This window comes from Dunckerocampus dactyliophorus, chromosome 4 (assembly GCF_027744805.1).
Source record: "Dunckerocampus dactyliophorus isolate RoL2022-P2 chromosome 4, RoL_Ddac_1.1, whole genome shotgun sequence".
In the NCBI taxonomy this organism is placed as follows: Eukaryota; Metazoa; Chordata; class Actinopteri; order Syngnathiformes; family Syngnathidae; genus Dunckerocampus; species Dunckerocampus dactyliophorus.
In genome coordinates, this window is record NC_072822.1 from 521,599 (window position 1) to 539,356 (window position 17,758).

At 45.4% G+C, this 17,758-nt stretch overlaps 3 protein-coding genes across 6 annotated transcripts; all 3 read right to left on the reverse strand.

Annotated features, from left to right (window-relative positions):
* Positions 1-37: 37 nt before the first annotated feature.
* Positions 38-5,959, reverse strand: LOC129180025 (phosphatidylinositol 3-kinase regulatory subunit alpha-like). The gene is made up of 17 exons (XM_054774020.1): positions 5,753-5,959; positions 4,893-5,318; positions 4,688-4,817; positions 4,540-4,632; positions 4,402-4,473; positions 4,206-4,322; positions 3,925-4,126; positions 3,062-3,144; positions 2,831-2,936; positions 2,670-2,768; positions 2,413-2,593; positions 2,225-2,350; positions 2,003-2,145; positions 1,627-1,803; positions 1,468-1,542; positions 780-950; positions 38-695 (listed from the first exon to the last, which is right to left on the reverse strand). Exons 2-17 carry the CDS (start codon positions 5,082-5,084, stop codon positions 506-508), a joined length of 2,157 nt encoding a protein of 718 aa, XP_054629995.1. The 5' UTR covers positions 5,085-5,318; positions 5,753-5,959; the 3' UTR covers positions 38-505.
* A 533-nt stretch (positions 5,960-6,492) lies between these two features.
* Positions 6,493-8,345, reverse strand: zgc:101664 (uncharacterized protein LOC450064 homolog). 4 transcript variants are annotated; one of them, XM_054774038.1, is made up of 4 exons: positions 8,055-8,345; positions 7,756-7,840; positions 6,887-7,405; positions 6,493-6,819 (listed from the first exon to the last, which is right to left on the reverse strand). In XM_054774038.1, the coding sequence occupies exons 3-4, from the start codon at positions 7,379-7,381 to the stop codon at positions 6,616-6,618; spliced, it is 699 nt and encodes a 232-aa protein (XP_054630013.1). In that variant the 5' UTR covers positions 7,382-7,405; positions 7,756-7,840; positions 8,055-8,345; the 3' UTR covers positions 6,493-6,615. The 4 variants fall into 4 exon arrangements, with proteins under 4 accessions (XP_054630013.1, XP_054630010.1, XP_054630011.1 ...); XM_054774035.1 differs by having other exon boundaries at positions 6,887-7,426; XM_054774036.1 differs by having other exon boundaries at positions 6,887-7,426; positions 8,141-8,218.
* Positions 8,346-8,492: 147 nt separating this feature from the next.
* LOC129180031 (serine/threonine-protein phosphatase 2A catalytic subunit beta isoform) lies at positions 8,493-13,110 on the reverse strand. The gene is made up of 8 exons (XM_054774031.1): positions 12,721-13,110; positions 10,610-10,648; positions 10,351-10,521; positions 10,116-10,289; positions 9,946-10,035; positions 9,465-9,626; positions 9,198-9,316; positions 8,493-9,127 (listed from the first exon to the last, which is right to left on the reverse strand). Exons 1-8 carry the CDS (start codon positions 12,820-12,822, stop codon positions 9,055-9,057), a joined length of 930 nt encoding a protein of 309 aa, XP_054630006.1. The 5' UTR covers positions 12,823-13,110; the 3' UTR covers positions 8,493-9,054.
* Between the last annotated feature and the right edge of the window lie 4,648 nt (positions 13,111-17,758).

A 17,758-nucleotide genomic window follows, 5' to 3' on the forward strand; every position in this document is an offset into this window, starting at 1 on the left:
ATGATCAACACCTTCAGTTTGAGGGAAGGAGCTCATCAATGAAATCACCTGCTGAAGAAACTGGTTGGAGAGAAAACCTGCAGCGTCTCGGCCCTCCAGGGCACCAGGTTGACACGTGTGCACTAGCGGGATGTCGCTCGTCGTTCAACTCAGGTGTGGCAACGTCGTAAGAAGGAAGAAAGTGTGTTTTATTAATAGTAATGTTGGAGACAAGGTGGGGGGGAGGGCACAAACCACATTTCAAAATAAGAGCGTGGAGGTGTGAATACTGAATGTGTTTGCTGATGAAATGTTTGCGTGACATCACAGCACCTGAGCTGGGGGAGTTGGGGGGTCGTCTTTGGAATGTGTCCACATGCTGCCCTTTGACCCGTCAGTACCTCAGAAGGCGGGTCCAGAGTGATTGACACTTCATTCTGTGACAGCCGGACTAGCAGTTTGACAGGAAGTGAGGTGTCAGGAAGAAGAAAAGGACGGGTCAGCCATGTTGGAATGAAGCCGGTGGTCAGCGTCTCTGCTGGCTGTAGACGGGGAAGGCCAGCGTGACGTTGAGGGAGTCGTTGTGTTGGACGAGGGAGGTGTGCTGGTAGTGCAGGACCAGCTCCTTCAGGGAGCCGTACAGGTTGTACGGCTCAGCGAAGCCGAAGCCCGTACTAGTCTTGTTGATCACGCAGTGCTTCACCTCGCCCTCCACCCTGGCACACAAACACACCAAGGTCACCTTGGCATGGCTAGCATCAACACTACATATGTATGATAAGAAAGGGATTCATTCGTACACCACAGAGCAGGCGTAGCAGCCGGGCTTGCTGCTGTCTCGGACCAGGAATGTTCCGTCTTTCTTGCTGCGAAGCAGCGACTCGGCCTGAACGCGATTGATGTTTCCCAGACGCCACAGGCGCTCGTCGTGGTGGGGAAGGTCCTCCTCGTCCTCCACCATGCTGTACTCACTGCCGTGGGAGACACACACACCTTAGCAGTAAAGGCATCACACACACAAAACCCTTTCAGTGGTTGGGATGTTAGGATCCAGTCAATAGAAGTTTGGACAGCCAAATATGTAAATGCTCCTCTCACAGAGTTAAAAAGAAACAAGGTAGCACATCTAGAAAGTGTGTGTGTGTGCAGATAATCTTAGACACGCACAAAACAAAACAGTGTCACATATTCCATTCCTAACAGGACTGGCTTCCAGCTCAGGTGTCTGTAGTGAGTTTGAGTTCAGTTGCTTGTTCAAGTGTCATGGTGAGTTCAGGGATCGGTGGGTTCGAGTGGCAGCGGTGAGGTAAAGTAACAGCTGTGTTAATTTTCAGTAGTAAGTTAAAGTGTCAATGGTGCATTGAGTTGAGTGTGACTGTTTTTTGTGGTCCTCAACTGAAGATGTTTACATGATGTTCCGAACGTCGTGACTGACTTGAAGACCACAGTGGGTGTCCTAACAAGTCAGCGAGAGGTGAGTCCACTTACTCTTCTGTGGTCTCGTTCTTCAGGCCGAGCCACTCATTCAACTTCCGCTGACGGACGCCCTTCTGCGTCAGCCACCTGCGTGCATACACACATAGGTTAGCAACATGCTAGTCCCCGATGACTAGTGTGGTGCAGCTTTTGAGGAAGGGGGGGCCGTACATGAGGTATTGGTCTCTGGTCTTGCGCAGCTGGATGAGGTCTGGTTTGATGCTGTTCATCTTCTTGTCGATCTCTCTGTAATCTGCAGCCTGTTTCTTCAGGTCCACCTCTAGGTGGCGCTTGCTGTCCACGATCTCGCTGATGCGGGACCTCAGCTTGTCATAGTTCTCCACGATCCTGGGGGGAGAGGGGGACACTCAGCCGGGACACTTGTGGGCGGGTCCCAGGCAGCATCATGTGATCAGAGATGAGTAAAAGACTAGAGATACAGGTTATGCTGGTACCAAGCTACGCCCTCTGCTGGTGTGCGTGTGCAACAGTGGTGGAGTTCCCAAGGAAACAGCTGTACAGCACAGTTGCCAGGTTAACAGCCTACCTCTGGATTTCCTTGTCGTTGCCTTCTCGACGGAACTTCTCGATGTACTCCTTGCTGAAGCGCTCCTGCGTCTGACACTGCTCCTCAAAGATCTTGATGGTCTCGTTGAAGGCCTCGATGGCTGTCCGCTTCATTTGGATCTCCTGCCAACCGAGAAGGAGACACACGAGACATCAAGACTTCATGTCGGGCCTTGGGTGACAGGACGTGGAGTGTGTGTACCTGAGAGGTTCTTGTGTACTCCTCATAAAGCCGGTCGTACTCACGGTTCTTCTCCTGGTACTGCAGGTGGTACTCGTGGAGCTTCTTCCCCACGGCTTCGATGCTATCCTCCTTCACCACCTGGTCCTGCGTGACATCAGAGTGCGTCAGAGGCCGCCGAGGCATCAGGGTGACCCGGCGGAGTGTACCTGCTGGTGTTTGGAGACCGGGTAGAGCAGCTTGACGTCCAGTTTGGGATTGTACTGCGCCAGAGACTCATGGCGGTAGTGGTTGATGAGCTCCACCACTGAGCTGAAGGTCAACGGGTCTGAGAAACCATACTTGCCCTCCCGGTGGAAGATTTTGATGAGTTTGTTGTTGCCTCCCTTCCTGCGTGCACAGACATACGTTCGTGATGGCGTCATGAAGGCGTGTGCGTGGCGAGGATGGGGCGGACGGCGTTCACCTCAGCGTCAGCGTGTAGTCTCCGTGCATCTTGGTGGAGGCGTCCCGCACCAGGAAGGTGCCGTCGGCGGTGTCTCGCAGCTTCTCGTTCACTTCCTCCCTGGAAACAGGAAGCAGAGGCTTTGCAGTGTGCGCCAAAAACATGCGTTTGGCATGCGTTACCTGGAGATGTCGCCCCAGTACCACTCGGCGTCCTGCAGCGCCATGCTGTTGTTGAAACTGCAGGAGGCGGCGGCCGTGGAGGACTTGGTCGGTTTGGGAGGCAGAGCTGAAAGTGAGCACAAGAGCGATGTCAGCATCTGGAACGTAACCATGGCAACAGCCCCCCCCCCCCAGGCATACCGCCATGTTGGATTACTGATGAACCCGTAAAGCATCAAGTTAGCATGTTACCTGGAGCTGCTTGGTTCATGTTGAGCTCACTGGTGATCAGAACCTCCAGGACCTGGACAAGAGGATCCGGGCCAGACTCGGACCTGAAAAGAACGCAACTCGTGTTTAGTCAGAACTCTTCTATTTTTATGTGCGACAGGACGGCATTCATCCTCACGGGAGCGCTGCACGGACATCACCCTCTGTTATTTGGTACATTCAACCCCCAACACTTTCTATCACTAATAAATGGTGCTGTTTGGTGGTTGAACACATCCTGGTATTAGTCTAGAAGTACGCACATGGCAGCAAACACTACCTATTTGTTTGGCCCAAATGAAGCACTTTCAAGCATAAAATGGTCTAAACAAAGTAAAAATACAGTATAAGGCATCTAGAAGACACATTCACAGACGTTGTGATGGTATGTAGTATCCTACACTGGTTACCAGGTGGCAGTAATGTTGCATTCATGTGACAGACAGCCACCGCAGGAACTACTGTACAGAACAGGAAGTTAAAAAAACAAAAAGGACCACCAGCAAGGAACTCCCACTGCAAACATGCGAGTCTGGCTAATTTTCTCTTATGTCTCATATTGGGTAATAGGAGTGTAGAGGTGACTACAGGGGTGTTATTTCATGTCTAGAGGGCTGTAATCATGTTAAAATATTTATTTAGAAGGTCGTAAACAGGTTTTCTATGTCTTATTTTCTAATATAGCTACTATATTGGGTAATCAGAGTGAAAGGGTGAATATAGGGGTGCTATTTCATGTCTAGAGGGCTCTAATAATGTTTTTAATAGTTTTTTCTAATAGTGTTTTTAGAAGGTCACATGGGTGTGTGTGTGTGTGTGTGTGTGTGTGTGTGCCTGAGACCGACCCGGTCGCCGTGTGTCGAAACAGAAGCGGGCTGAAGGTCTCTGCAAGGTTGGAGACGCTCAGCTGGTTCCGGGCGGCGTGCATGCAGAGTCTGGCGAAGTGTCGGACGACGCTGAGCAGGGTGAGGCCGTACTGGGCGGGGCAGGCTGGAGAGCTGGCCACGCCTAAAAGCACCCGGGCGCACTCCTCCAGGTCTCGGACCTCTGAGGACAGGGTGAGATCAGTGGGATCACATCACTGATGATTGACTGGAACATATGTGGGGGGGTGGGTCACACCAACCCTGCGCGGCGTGCATCATGTCGGCCTGCAGCGAGGACGGGAGGACGGGCCCGGGGAGATCCTGCAGGAAGCGGACCACCCCGTCGCACAGCACCGACACCTCCATCTGCTCCAGGTCTGCAAACAAACACGCCGACGTTAATTAAAACAGACGGGGTGGGGGGTGGCTGACCAAGTGGTCATGTGATCTCTTCACCTGTGTCGGCCAGCTGCCGCGAGTCCAGACTTCCCGTGCTCACGCCACGGTACACGCCAGGACTGTCCACACCTGCACGCCAGCACACATCAGAAAGATATCGAGCATGAACCCCACGTAGGACGCTCGCATGCATACCTTTGGTCTCGATGGCCTCCATCAGTCTGCTGAGGAGGGGCGGGGCCGTGTCAGGCGGTCCAAACTGTTCTGGGAGGTCCGGCAACGTGACGCCTGAAAACAAGCAGAGTCAGCGTCTGCGTGACACGTCCACGTCACGCTCACTCACTCTCTGACTCAGAGTCCGTCCGCACTGAAGCGGCAGATGGTGGCCGAGGTGGGCGGGGCTTTGGCGTGGGCGGAGACATCCTCTTCCTGCCAACAAACTCAACGTAGGTGCCCGGGAAGTCACCTTTTTCCTGTCAGGGGAGATGGTTGGGAGACGTGGATGCGTACGGGTTGTCTGCGTCGCCACGGAGACGGCAGCGCCCTACCTGCGTGGTCTCGTTGAAGCCGGGTAACCAGCCAATTTCGGAAGGCCGCTCCTCGGCACCGCTGCTGCAGCCCAGCACCAGCAGCGCCCCCTTGCTCACCACCAGCATGTCGCCCACGTGCAGGTCGATGTCCTCCTCCCGCTCCTTCTTGTAGTCGTAAAGCGCGCGGTACTGAAAGCCCTCCGACGCCATGACGGCTAGCAAAAACAGCCCTGAATGCAAATACAAAAATATACGTGTGCTCTTTGCCTGAGAGGGTTTAAGTGGGAGAACGTTGGCCGAGTAAATATGGCGTCTCCTCTGTCTCCATGTCCACTACTGTCCTGTCATCCCTTTAGTCCCAGCGGCGGCCGCCAAGCTCCGCCTCCGTTCATGAACAGAAGTCTCAGCTGAGGTGGCGGCGCCGGCGACATTTGGGGCAACAACCTGCAACACAACAGGAAGTGACTTTTCCAAATACATTACACAATAAAACATCATTGTGTCTGCTCGGTCAGAGTACTACACAACAGTACAATTACTACTACTACTGCTTCATGCCTTACTCAAGCATTCTTATTTATATACATAAAATAACAAAATAACATGTATTAAGATTAACTAATGAAAGCTTCTTTTGCTGGCGCTGTTCGGGTAGTCAAGCTTGTGACGTCACACGTCAGCTGACAGATTTTGACGTTTAACGTTCACTTTACCAGAACAAAACACAGGTTGGCATCGGTGCTGTTTAACAGTGCAATAGAGCGGGAAAAGGTGAGACTCTTTGAAATAAAACTCGACGAGAAGGAAGAAAAGGAAACAGGAAACCACAATGCGTGCCCCTGCTAGCTTAGCCTGTTAGCGAGCAGCTAAACCCTCACCGTTTTAGTTTGCCGCCAGGCGTCGAGCGGGACAAAAAGTGGACTTCATGGCGAAGCACAGGACCGACAGCTCGACAGGAAGTGTTTCAAATGGAGATATCCAAAGCTTTGATTTGTTTTGACTGAAAAAATAGCTCAAAAAGGGCAGCCTCCCGACTGGCTTTTGTAGACAGCGAGACAGTCAATGCAGCGAAGGAAGAAAGTACATCCGGTTTGGAATACCGTAGTAAAAGTACTTTTAAAGGCTAAAAACGCCAGAAACGGAATGTATGTTAAAATAATAGACTATGAATAGCTTTGATACATATGTATTACCTATTTACACTAATCATATACACGTGCATGTGTGTAGACGTGTGTTTATACGGCGCCCGATGTGTCGGGGTTAGCGACCAAAACTCGGCTCGTTTTGAATCACGGCTCTTTTCAAACGACACGGGACTTTACTACCATTTGGTGCATTTGCACGATGAACGTGCGCGAAAACCACAAACGTCAAGTGAACTGCAGTGGGTGCGGGAGGCTGGACTGTGACGTCACATCCGCTAACCTAGATTTCAAGCGGCACTGACAAGCGGCTGCATGGCAACAAAGGAGGGGGGATGGGCATGGTGTCAGGCTGCCCCCATTCATACATCGCCGTCACGTGCCGCTGCAGCAGCTTTTTTTCTAGAACAAAATGTGCTTGTGTTCAGCCACACGTCAACATAATTTGCCGATACGACACAAACACTCACAAATCAGTTAAAATCTTTTACTTCCACGATAAAATGACATATTTCATGATGAGACCGGAGACTCGACTTTCATTTCTTTTCGTTGGCTTTGAAAGCTTGCAGTGTTGCCGGGTTGGAAAGGTGGCGCTACAAGCTGAAGACGCTTCCCAGCTTGTGGACGACCAGGCGTATGGAGCCTGACAGCTCCAGGCGCTCCTTCAGGAGGCGGCCTACCGGCTCCGCGTATGCCACGTCACAGAACACCCAGATCTCTGCGCACTCACGCTGGATGTTGGCGTTGCACGTGGCCAAGCCGGAGCGCTGCATGGCGACGGTCACTGCTCGCCACACCTGTGGAGGAGGGCGAGATGGAGGATGAGCCAAAAGCACAGTCCCCAAGTACCAGCATCCCACGCACCTGTTCTATGTCTCGCTGTCCACAGTTGTGCCGACTGATGACCCATTTCGACCTCTGGCGGGGGTGCAGGCCGTGCAGGGACACGGCGCCACGGAAGCGCTTGGAGACTGAAGGCGAGTGCTGAAGCGAGACTCTCGAAGTCAATACGCTCCAGGAGCATTTGACACACTTTTTGTCAGGGGAGCGCGCAGCAGTGTCCTGCGGGGGCGGGAGGGAACAGCGTGAGGATGTGGAAACAGCCACGCCATCTTGGCCATCAGGACCGCAGACGCCGCTTCCGTGCGCTTGGCTGTGGCTGTGACAGCCACCGCTGAGGACAGGGGCACGTTTGGCGGGTCGGATGGGCGGGGGGCGCTCCGCTGCTGTGTCTGGGAACCAAGGGGTGAAGACCGGAGGGGGTCGGCAGGTAAACGGCTCCAGGAGTTTCTCTGTGGTCTCTAACCAAGTACGGAGTCCTTCAGCCCGTCCGTGCAGGTGAAGAACCACATCCTCCATCTGCGCCCCTTCTCATCTTCAGCACTTCAACAGTGTATCAGCAGCCTTATTATTCACATTAGAAATGTCAAAGAATGAAAGTAGACTCAACAAGAGGCACAGTCTCTCGTCCACCACAATTAACATTACGAGAAGTCCATAAAACATGTACATTTCACAGCCATTGTCGATGAATGAAGTGTTTTTTTTTTATATAAATAGAGCAGAGTAACAATAAAAAAGTACGTACTAGTAGGTTTGCTGAAAGTATTGTTTTTAGCTTGCACTCGTTAACCTAAGCATCGAGGCTGTCAGAACTTACAAGACTGACGCTAACAACCAAACACGTTTCTACATGCAAGTGGAGGTCTTTAGAAACAAGAGAAAGTACAAACCTTTTTACACCTAAAACAGCCATGGCGGAGCTAGCTGCTGCTAGCCACGTTAGACAGCGCCAAAATCTCACCGTCTCTCGCGATACTGGGAAAGTAAAGCAGAGGCTCTGAGCATAATTAATATTAGGACAAGTCCATAAGAATAATTTCACAGCTATTTTTCCATTAATGTAATGTTTTGTTAATGATTCAGAACAAGTGCGCACAGTACGCCTACGTTTGGTAAAAGTATTGTTTTCAGCTTGCACTGGCTATCCTAAGCCGAGCAAAGCTCCAACATCGGGACTGTCAGAACTTACCAGAATTAAGCTAACAATCAAACACGTTTCTACATAGAAGTGAAGGTATTTAGAGACAAAAGAACTACAAGCCTTCACGTATACACCTTTAAAGCAGCCACGGCGGAGCTAGCTCCTGCTAGCCACGTTAGCCAGTGGCAACATCTCGCGACACTGGAGTCTTGGAGGCAGCAGAGATCGCATCTATTTGTTTTACAATTCAACAAATCCTGCGTATATTAGGACTCGTTTTATCATCTTCACGAGTCGTACAGCGACATGGTGATAGTGAAATTCTTTCATTACTCCTTTAATGCGACATATGAAATAACTTAAGTCAGTAACTTTAAATCAAGCTAATCGTCAACACATTCAGACCTGTTACTTCCTATCCTACCGTAATATCATACGAGCAGCTAATAGTTATTCTCAAGAGAAAAGAGGCTGAGTCAGGCCATGGGTTTGTCAATAGGACATTTTATTCCATAGGTCTGTAGTCTTTATTCAAATGACAGGAATATACTTGCTGACTTGATGAGCAGCGCTGCAGCTAAAACTCACAGCTGGACTACTTGAAGCAAACTTTTTTTCCCCCCTCTTTTGTTCCAAATGATCTTGCAAGAGAAAAAAGCACAAATGTGGTGACACGAGGTTGTGGTGAGGTAAAAAAGAAAAATAGTTGGAAAAGGATCAGAATATGGCACATTTGGTCCACCTTGGAAGTTTTATTATGTTGTCTTAAAAACATGTGTGAAACAAACAAACAAACAAAAAAGTAGTAACATCTTTGTTGCACGTGTAGTTTTTTTTTTTTACTCCAGAAGCACAGCGTTAATGACGGCAGAGTGAGAACACCACTGTGTGGAGGGGCGGGACAACGCTACGTTTAACTCTTCGGGAGGTTTTTCCTCCCCTCTCCCCAGCCAATCACGTCTTTTCTTCTCGATACAGTAACGAGGGCGGGGCAGTGGGTGAAACTTGTGGGCGACTGACGAAAGGGGAGGGGGACGGCGTTGAACATTCACAGGAAGTAGTCAGGAGTGCGTCTGGTCACGTGGGGCTCGCCACGGCGGGGGGCAGGGTCAAACTGAAGGCTGTGGGGAGGGGGGGCAGAGAGGCATGTGAGCGTGTGTGTGTGTCCCTTGTGAGAAGCGGACTACTTACAAAGAGTACTTGAGGGTGTCGTCCAGTTCCATGATGGCCGCCTGGTTGCCGCAGCGGTAGCAGTAGTTTGGAGCACTGAAGATGGTCACAACGTTCTTGTCGTGGCCCCAGTTGTAGCCCTGCGCCAACACAAGCCGTTAACACAAGGGGTTGCCTAGCAACAAGCCGAGAAGACTGTGGGAGCAGCATGTTTGTTTCCTGCCGTTGCCAAGGAAACGCCACTTAAAAACACCAAATTAGAGTTGCTGTTTGTTTTTTTTTTTTTACCTCCATGACCAGCTGATGGGCGCGGGACACCAGCGTGAGTCCATTGGCGTGGTTGAAGGTTTCAGAGATGTCCTGCCCGAAGGTGTAGCCCGCACCTCGGGGGGAGATGCCCCATCCACCACGGTCATCGGGGTCCGACCACAGCAGGTCGCACATGGGGCCCTGTGAATGAGGAAGGGTGGGAGGCATTGGTTTATTCAAGATTCAAGAGTTTTATTGTCATATGCACAGTAAAACTGGTGGTTCTGCTATGCAATGAAATTCTTTTTCTGTTCATTCTCCCAAAAAAGAAAGAAAAACACAAGAAAAAGAATAAGAACATAAGAAACATAAATACCAATAAATTAAGCAACAACAACTGAAGAGACATTAATACAAATAAATAAATCAATGAAGTGCTATGAGTGTGTGCGTGTGTTGCGTGCGGCGTGTGTGAGTGCTTCGTTGAGAAGTGTCTTGTACCGTGCCCATGATGCCCTACCTCATGCGGGACCTCCTGCAGGCGGTCCAGAGCTCGTATGTGGTCCAAAGTGTCGATGGAGGGCGACAGACCCCCGTGCAGACAGAAGATCTGCAGGAGGAGACAACCATGAAACAAGAAACCTCACGTAGAAGAGTGAGCGGGAGGACGATGACGGCGGCCCTGCCCACCTGTCCGTCAACCAGCGCGGTGAGCGGCAGGTAGTCAAACAGGTCTGTGAAGTACTTCCAGACGTTGGCGTTGCCGTATTTCCTCAGGCACTCGTCATAGAAGCCGTACACTTGCGTGATCTGCCGAGACTCGTGGTTTCCTCGCAGGATGGTGATCCGCTCCTGGAAACGCACCTGACGAAACGCACAAAGCTGATTGGTTCCCCCTCGGCGGATCCCTGGCTAGGAAGCTTACCTTTAACGTGACGAGCAGCGTGACCGTCTCCACCGAGTAGTAGCCTCTGTCCACGTAGTCGCCCATGAACAGGTAGTTGGTGTCCGGGGACTTGCCGCCGATCTTGAACAGCTCCATGAGGTCGTGGAACTGGCCGTGCACGTCGCCGCACACAGTCACCGGGCATCGCACCTAAAAAGAGGAGGGAGACCCCGCCCCACCCCGACATCAACAGCGTTCTCTCACAGCCGCCGCCAGCCACATAAACACAAAGCCTCACCTCCTGAACGTTGGACTCCTTGGTCAGAATCTCCTTGGCCTGCAAACAAAAGCAGTTCTTTCTGACATTACAGGAGGATTTGGCGCACAAACAAACAGTGTAACGCTTGCGGTTCCCACCCTGTACACTAGATGGCACCCTAGCTCTGCTTCTTCAGTACACAAGTTTATCCTTGGAAAATGCACTTTTTTCTTGGAATATTTTCACGAGTTGCAAATAATTACGGTGCCCCCCTTTCTGCTGTTTATTATTTATAATTTTCTGAATAGTTCAAGATTCTTCTCATAATTATGAATTTATTTCCATATTTTTACTTTTTCAACTTTTTTCCCCAACCTATTTTTTTTTTTAATTACAACTTTATTTTGTTTCGTTTGTTCCTCATGATATTCAGACTTTTTTCTTTCATATTTCAACTCTATGCTACGAAAATGACATTTTTCCTCATATTACAAGCTTGTAGAATTGTGAATTTTTTCTCTTAGTATTTAGACTTTAAAATTACATTTTTTTAAGTTTCTGCTGGGGGTTTTTCCTCAAAATATTTCAAAGTTCTTCTTGTAAATGTTCTGCTCCAAATGATGTCTTTATTCCTGTAGTAATGGAACTATTTTCCCACAAATGACAACTTTATTTTTTGCTTCTCATATTACAACTTTTATTTTTAATGACTTTTTTTAATATTTCAACTCTATGCTACTAAAATGACATTTGTCCTCATAATATTACAAGTTTATTCTGGTAAAATTGCAACTTTGATATTTTGACTTTATTCTCTTAAGCGTACATTTAATTTTTCCAAATATTTCAACGTTCTTTTTGTAAATTTGTCTTTATTCCCACAATATAACTTTTTTCCTACCTAATTTTCAAAAAATGACAACTTTGTTTCTCATAATAGTACAACTGTTTTTCTTTGATATTTCAACTCCTACGCTACTAAAATGACATTTTACAAGTTTATTCAGACCATTTTGTCATAGTATTTTGACTTAACTCTCAGCTGTCTTTTTTTGTTTTTGTTTTTCAAATATTTCTGCTTTGTTCATGTAAATTTTCTTCTCGTGGTTACGACTTCATTCCCGTCGTATTTTGACTTTATTCTCATACCTTTGTCTGCAACCCAATTTCCCAAAAAGTCCTACTTTGTTTTGTTTCTCTCTCATAATATTCAGACTTTAAAAACTTTAACATTTCAATGTTTATCTTCGATTTTTCCCTCACGAGATCACAACAGTTTTTTTTCCCTTCTTAGTATTTTGACTTTATTTGCCGACGTGTGCGTTATCGTTAAAAATCAGCGCAGGAAACACGTGAACGTTGGTTTTTAGGGTTGCGTCCACCGCCACACAAAATGAAAGCAAGGCCCGTGAGTCGATAACTTCACGTTCTGCTAAATATGGATGAAAAACACCCCAAAAGTGTGACATGACACACCAGAAAGCAGTTTTAGACACACTTTGAACTCTTCATAAGAGAAATTATGATACCGTCATGAGGAAACTATTTTATGATAAATAATCTTGCACGAGGAAGGAAATGCGGTCCTGTTAAAAAATGAACATGTACAATAGTGTGATAATAGGGATATAAAGGGGACTAGGACTGCAACATGAAGGCGAGCGCAGACGGAATGAGTGTTCCGGTATATTTCAGCGTAAAAGCTCCATCTTGATGCAATAAAAGATGATCGATAAAAGGCAGGGCGCGGTACAGACGACACTTTGACAGCCGCCACGTAAAAGCACGGCTGTACAAACATGATCAGAGACGACGAAAGGTCCCATTTCCAACATTTGCTGAGTCAGGGTGTGAAAGCAGAAGGCGACCGTTCCCCGTCACAGAGCAGTAAAAAGCGGCTCCGTCTATTCACAGGGAGCGACAGCAAACGATTACATTTCTGGGGTTCCGACGGCGTGACAAACGGCCGATCGACAAACAATAACTAATTTAAGTCAAGCTGAGATGATTTATAAGCGCCCGTCGAGTTTCAAGCGAGGCGGCAGGGATGAACGCAGACCTAGCCGTCAAATACCACGCCAGCAATTAGTCGCGACCCATTTCGCAATGTAGGCCATAAGCGAAGCCCGTGCAAGCAAATGAAAACTTACCATCTCACAGAGTGTCCTGACTTGGCCTTCTGAAAGCTGCTTGCACTCATTGAGCTGCTCGATCCATTGGTCTAATTCCTTGGTGAAAGATTTGTCTTCCATGACAGCCGCAGTAGTGCTCGGCTAGCTGCGTTAGCTACCTGAAAACGGGGGGCCTGTTTCGACGCTAGCTTTAGCCTTTTTAGCTCCCGTATTGTTAACCCCGGTAAGTCCCGCCAAACCGCTCGCAAAAATCTACAATCACGCCGACAATCAACGAGTCGTTCGGTTGAAATTGATCATGATAAGTTAGCAACGTTGTGTTAAAGCCGTAAACAGACGGATCGTATCGCTCAGGGGGGGTGAGAAGGTTAGTAAGTCCCCTTTGCGGCAGAGCGTAGCGGCAGTAGGCAGCGGCGTTGCGGCGGCTAGCCGATGTGCTAAAAGAGCTAGCTACAACAACATCCGGGCATTTCACCGCCACCACTGTCAGCGCCTTCTTCTTCTTCTTCTTTTAGTTTAATGGCGGGTTGCAACCATGACTTGAAAAGGTGCATACCGCCACCTACTGTACCGGAGTATGTAACATGGGCCATATACAGTATCTTACTTTATGCTATCTTAGATAGTGAGGAGACTACTTATACTACTACTAATAATAATCCTAATAATAATACTTATATAATACTATATATTACTATATAATACTATATAATATAATACTAAAATATTCTAATACTTATCTATGTTCTATTATATAATCCTGTGTCCTTCAAATATTCTATCACTGCCCTCTGTATATCTCTTTCCCCCTCCCCACCTGTTCCTAAGATACCCTCAATGCTCCATTCCCTTCCTATCTTCTTAATTCTTTTCCTTAACGTTACACGTTCTTCCCTATATCTCTTGCAGTGTAGTAATATGTGTTCTACGTTCTCTATACTTTTGCATTCCATACATACTTTTGATTTACATTTCCCTATCAAAAACATCTTGTCATTTAACCCGGTGTGATTGAGCCTCATCCTAGTTAACACTATTTCCTCTTTTCTGTTTTTTCTCTTCACCCCTTGTGTGCTGATAGATTTTTGTACTTTATAATACTTTCTCCCGCTACTACCCTCATCCCACCTATTTTGCCATTTCTCCATCATTTGTTTTTTGATTATTGCCTTTACTTCGCCTTTACCAGCAGGTATATCTATCATTTCATTCCTTCTAATTCCCATTTTAGCCATTTTATCTGCCACCTCATTCCCCTCCACCCCTACATGTGCAGGCACCCAGCAAAATCTTATGTCTATTTTTAACATATGTAGTTGGAATAAGTTTTGATGTATTTCTAATAATAAATCCTCTCGACTTGATTCCATATTTTTAATACTATATAATGCTGCCAGAGAGTCCACACAGCATACCACTCTATCTGGTTTTATTTCCTCTATCCATTGCAAGCCTATAATAATTGCCATCATTTCTGCTGTATAAACCGATAGCTGGTCAGGTAATCTTTTAATGATGCTATAATTCATTGTTGGTACATAAATTCCAATCCCCACCTTCCCTTCTTCGCTTTTTGATCCATCTGTATACATATCTAAGTAACCATAATATTTGTTTTTAATATATTGACTTGCCTTATGTCCTTTTTCATTATCTTTCCATTTATTTTTTAACTCTGTTATATGTATATCTACTTCAGGTTTCGGAAATAGCCAGATAGGGATATTGCTTATGGGTGTAGAATTATTAATATGTATATTTTTTATGTTATATTTATCTATTTTATCTTTAATTACCCACCCAAAGCTATTACTTTTAGTTGTATTATACTCCCAACATTCCTCTATCACATTCTTGGCCAGATGTCCATGCCTACATCCTTTAAGTCTACTCCAGTATGTTAACATAAGTTGATCTCTTCTCAGGTCATACGGTACTTCTCCTAACTCAACCTGCATTGCTTTAATTGGTGTTGATATGATTGCACCTGTACTTATCCTAAATGCTTTGTGAATATTTCTTTCTATTTTCATTAAATGTGTTTTAGCTGCAGCTCCATATACAAAACTTCCATAATCTATATTTGCTCTCATCAAAGCTCTATATATATATATTAGTGACTGTTTATCTGCTCCCCACTCCTTACCTGTAACAGCTCTCATTAAGTTTATTATCCTCTTACATTTCTCTTCTACCTTTTCCACATGGGTCTTCCATGTGCCTTTCTGATCTAGCCACATACCAAGATATTTAAAATGATCTACTTTTATCATGTTTTGTCCATATAGCATCAGGTTCTGATTTTTTATGCCTTTTTTCCGGGTAATCGTCATGTAACATGTTTTATTGGGTGATAGCTTAAATCCCCAGTCATATGACCATTGTTCTATCTTCTTTATTGCTTCCTTCATTTTACTTGTCACATTTATAGAATCTCGTCCCCTTGCCCAAATCACTCCATCATCTGCGTGTAGGGCCGACCCAATCCTTCTATCCAGATTCATGAATATATCATTTATCATTATGTTAAACAAAACTGGGCTAATTACACTCCCCTGTGGTATACCATTTGCTATACTGTATTCTTCTGACATCTCTGATCCTACTTTAACTTTGAACTTTCTGTTCGATATGAAATCAAGGACCCAGTTATAGAACCTACCTCTAATTCCCATCCTATTCATCTTAATCAATAAACCCTCCCGCCACATGGAATCATAAGCCTTTTCAATATCAAAGAACACAACATTCATCAACTCTTTCATTTTAAAGCTTTTCTCTATTTCCTGACTTACTCTAACTACAGCATCCATTGTTGATCGTCCTTTTCTAAACCCACACTGATAAGTTGTAAGTAACTCTCGACTTTCAAGGAAATAGTTAAGTCTTCTGACTAGAACTTCCTCCATCCATTTGCATAGATGTGATGTTAGAGCAATAGGTCGATAATTCACAGGGTGTTTTGGATCCTTACCGGGTTTATTAAATGGTAAAATTAATGCACTTTTCCATTGCTTTGGTATTATCCCTTCTTCCCATATTTTGTTAAATAAATCTAATATTTTTCCCAACATATTTTCTGGTAGATTCTGGAACATAATATAACTCAATTGGTCTTCTCCTGTTGCAGTATCTTTACTTTTATTTAATACTATTAGCAATTCATTGATATTAATTTCAACATCCATCACACTCTCCTCACTATCCTGTTTTAGTAACACATCCCTATTCTTTTTTATCATCCTCTCCTTCCCTCGTCTATGATTTTCATCCAGATGGTCTCCACTATGCACCCCTGCAAACTTTTTCCCCAGCACATTTGCTTTTTCTTTATCAGTCACATACATTGTTCCCTTATCTTCTAATATAGGTATTTTAGTAAACACGTTTTTCCCACTCATCTTCTTTAACATTGACCATACATCTCCTATCTTAATTTCCCTTCCTATGGCAGAGCAATAATCCCTCCATGCGTTTTGTTTACTGTTTTTAATTACTCTTCGGGCTATAGCTTTTTTCCTCTGATAATTTATTACATTTTCTTGGCTGAGGTTCTTCCTTAACCTTCTTAATGCGCAATTTCTTTCTTTTACAGCTGTTGTGCACTTTTCATTCCACCATGGAACCATTTTCCTTTCCCCTCCAATTGACTTACACGGTATACTTTTCATTGCTGCCTCTATTATCTTATTTGTGATCTTAACTGTGCATTCCTCTATGCCACCTTCCATTGATATTGAATTTGCTGCTTTACTACATTCCTCCCTGAATTTTCTCCAATCCGCTTTTGAAAAGCACCACTTTTTATGTCTGTGTCTTTCTTTGATATCTACTTCTGCGTTTATTGTACAACTTATCGGAAAATGGTCACTTCCTATACTTGTGGTTTCATTTACATACCATTCACAGGAACTTGCCAAGCTATGTGAGACCAGAGTTAAATCAATGCATGACATTGTATTTGACCGTATATCTATTCTTGTTCCATTTCCCTTGTTTAAGCATACTAACTGTCTGATATCCATGAGTTCTTCTACTACTATTCCATTGTGATCTGTTTGCTTACTTCCCCATAAACTATTATGTGCATTAAAGTCCCCACACCAGATCTCTCTACCACCATGCCTCCTTATTATCTTCTCCATTGTTTCAACATCTAGTAGTTTACAGGGGTTATATATATTAATAATGATTATATTTGTATTTGCTTGATGTATTTCAACAATCACACATTCTATTTCATTTGCTGTTGTTATTCTATTATATATTATTCCATCCCTCACAAATGTTGCACACCCTCCCCCTTGGTTTTCTTTTCGATCGAATCGCACTGATTCATAGCCATTCAACACATAATCCAGCTGTGGTCTAAGCCACGTTTCTTGCACGCATATAATATCAGGTCTTTTGCTACTTTCTGTTATATATTTCTTAAGTTCTTGTCCATTTGCTATTAAACTTCTTGCATTCCATTGTAGGATGTGGAGTACCATTGTGATTTTAATTACCGTTCTGAGGTCCTGCATCATTATGTATAGTCAACATACTATGTATTTCTTCTGCTTTCACGTCTTTGATGTTTAAATATTGTTCTGCCGCTTCCACAACCGTTTTGATCCTGTCACTTTTCCTTTCCTGCCTCGTGGCCACATTGATGACTTTACATATAAAAGCTACAAAGTTCTTTTTATTTACTACTAATGTGTCTTCTTCAATTGCACACTTATGATTACATTTCTGTTGAGGAGCATTCCATTCTGATTGAGATCTTCTATGGTCTGTTCTCTGAGGAAGCCCTACTACTTGTCCTGTCTGGTCTATATGAGTTTCCTGATTCTCTACTGGTTTATTTTGCTTAATTACACACATACCTATATTCTTTACTGCTTCAGCATATGATACCTTATTTTCTCTTTTGTATTTTTGCACTTCTTTGGCATGTCTTTGCACTTCACAGCCGCCATATGCGGCACTATGTTCTCCTCCACAATTGCAACATCTTAGTTTAGCATCGCTAGCACACTTCCCATAGTCATGTTCTCCACCACACTTTGCA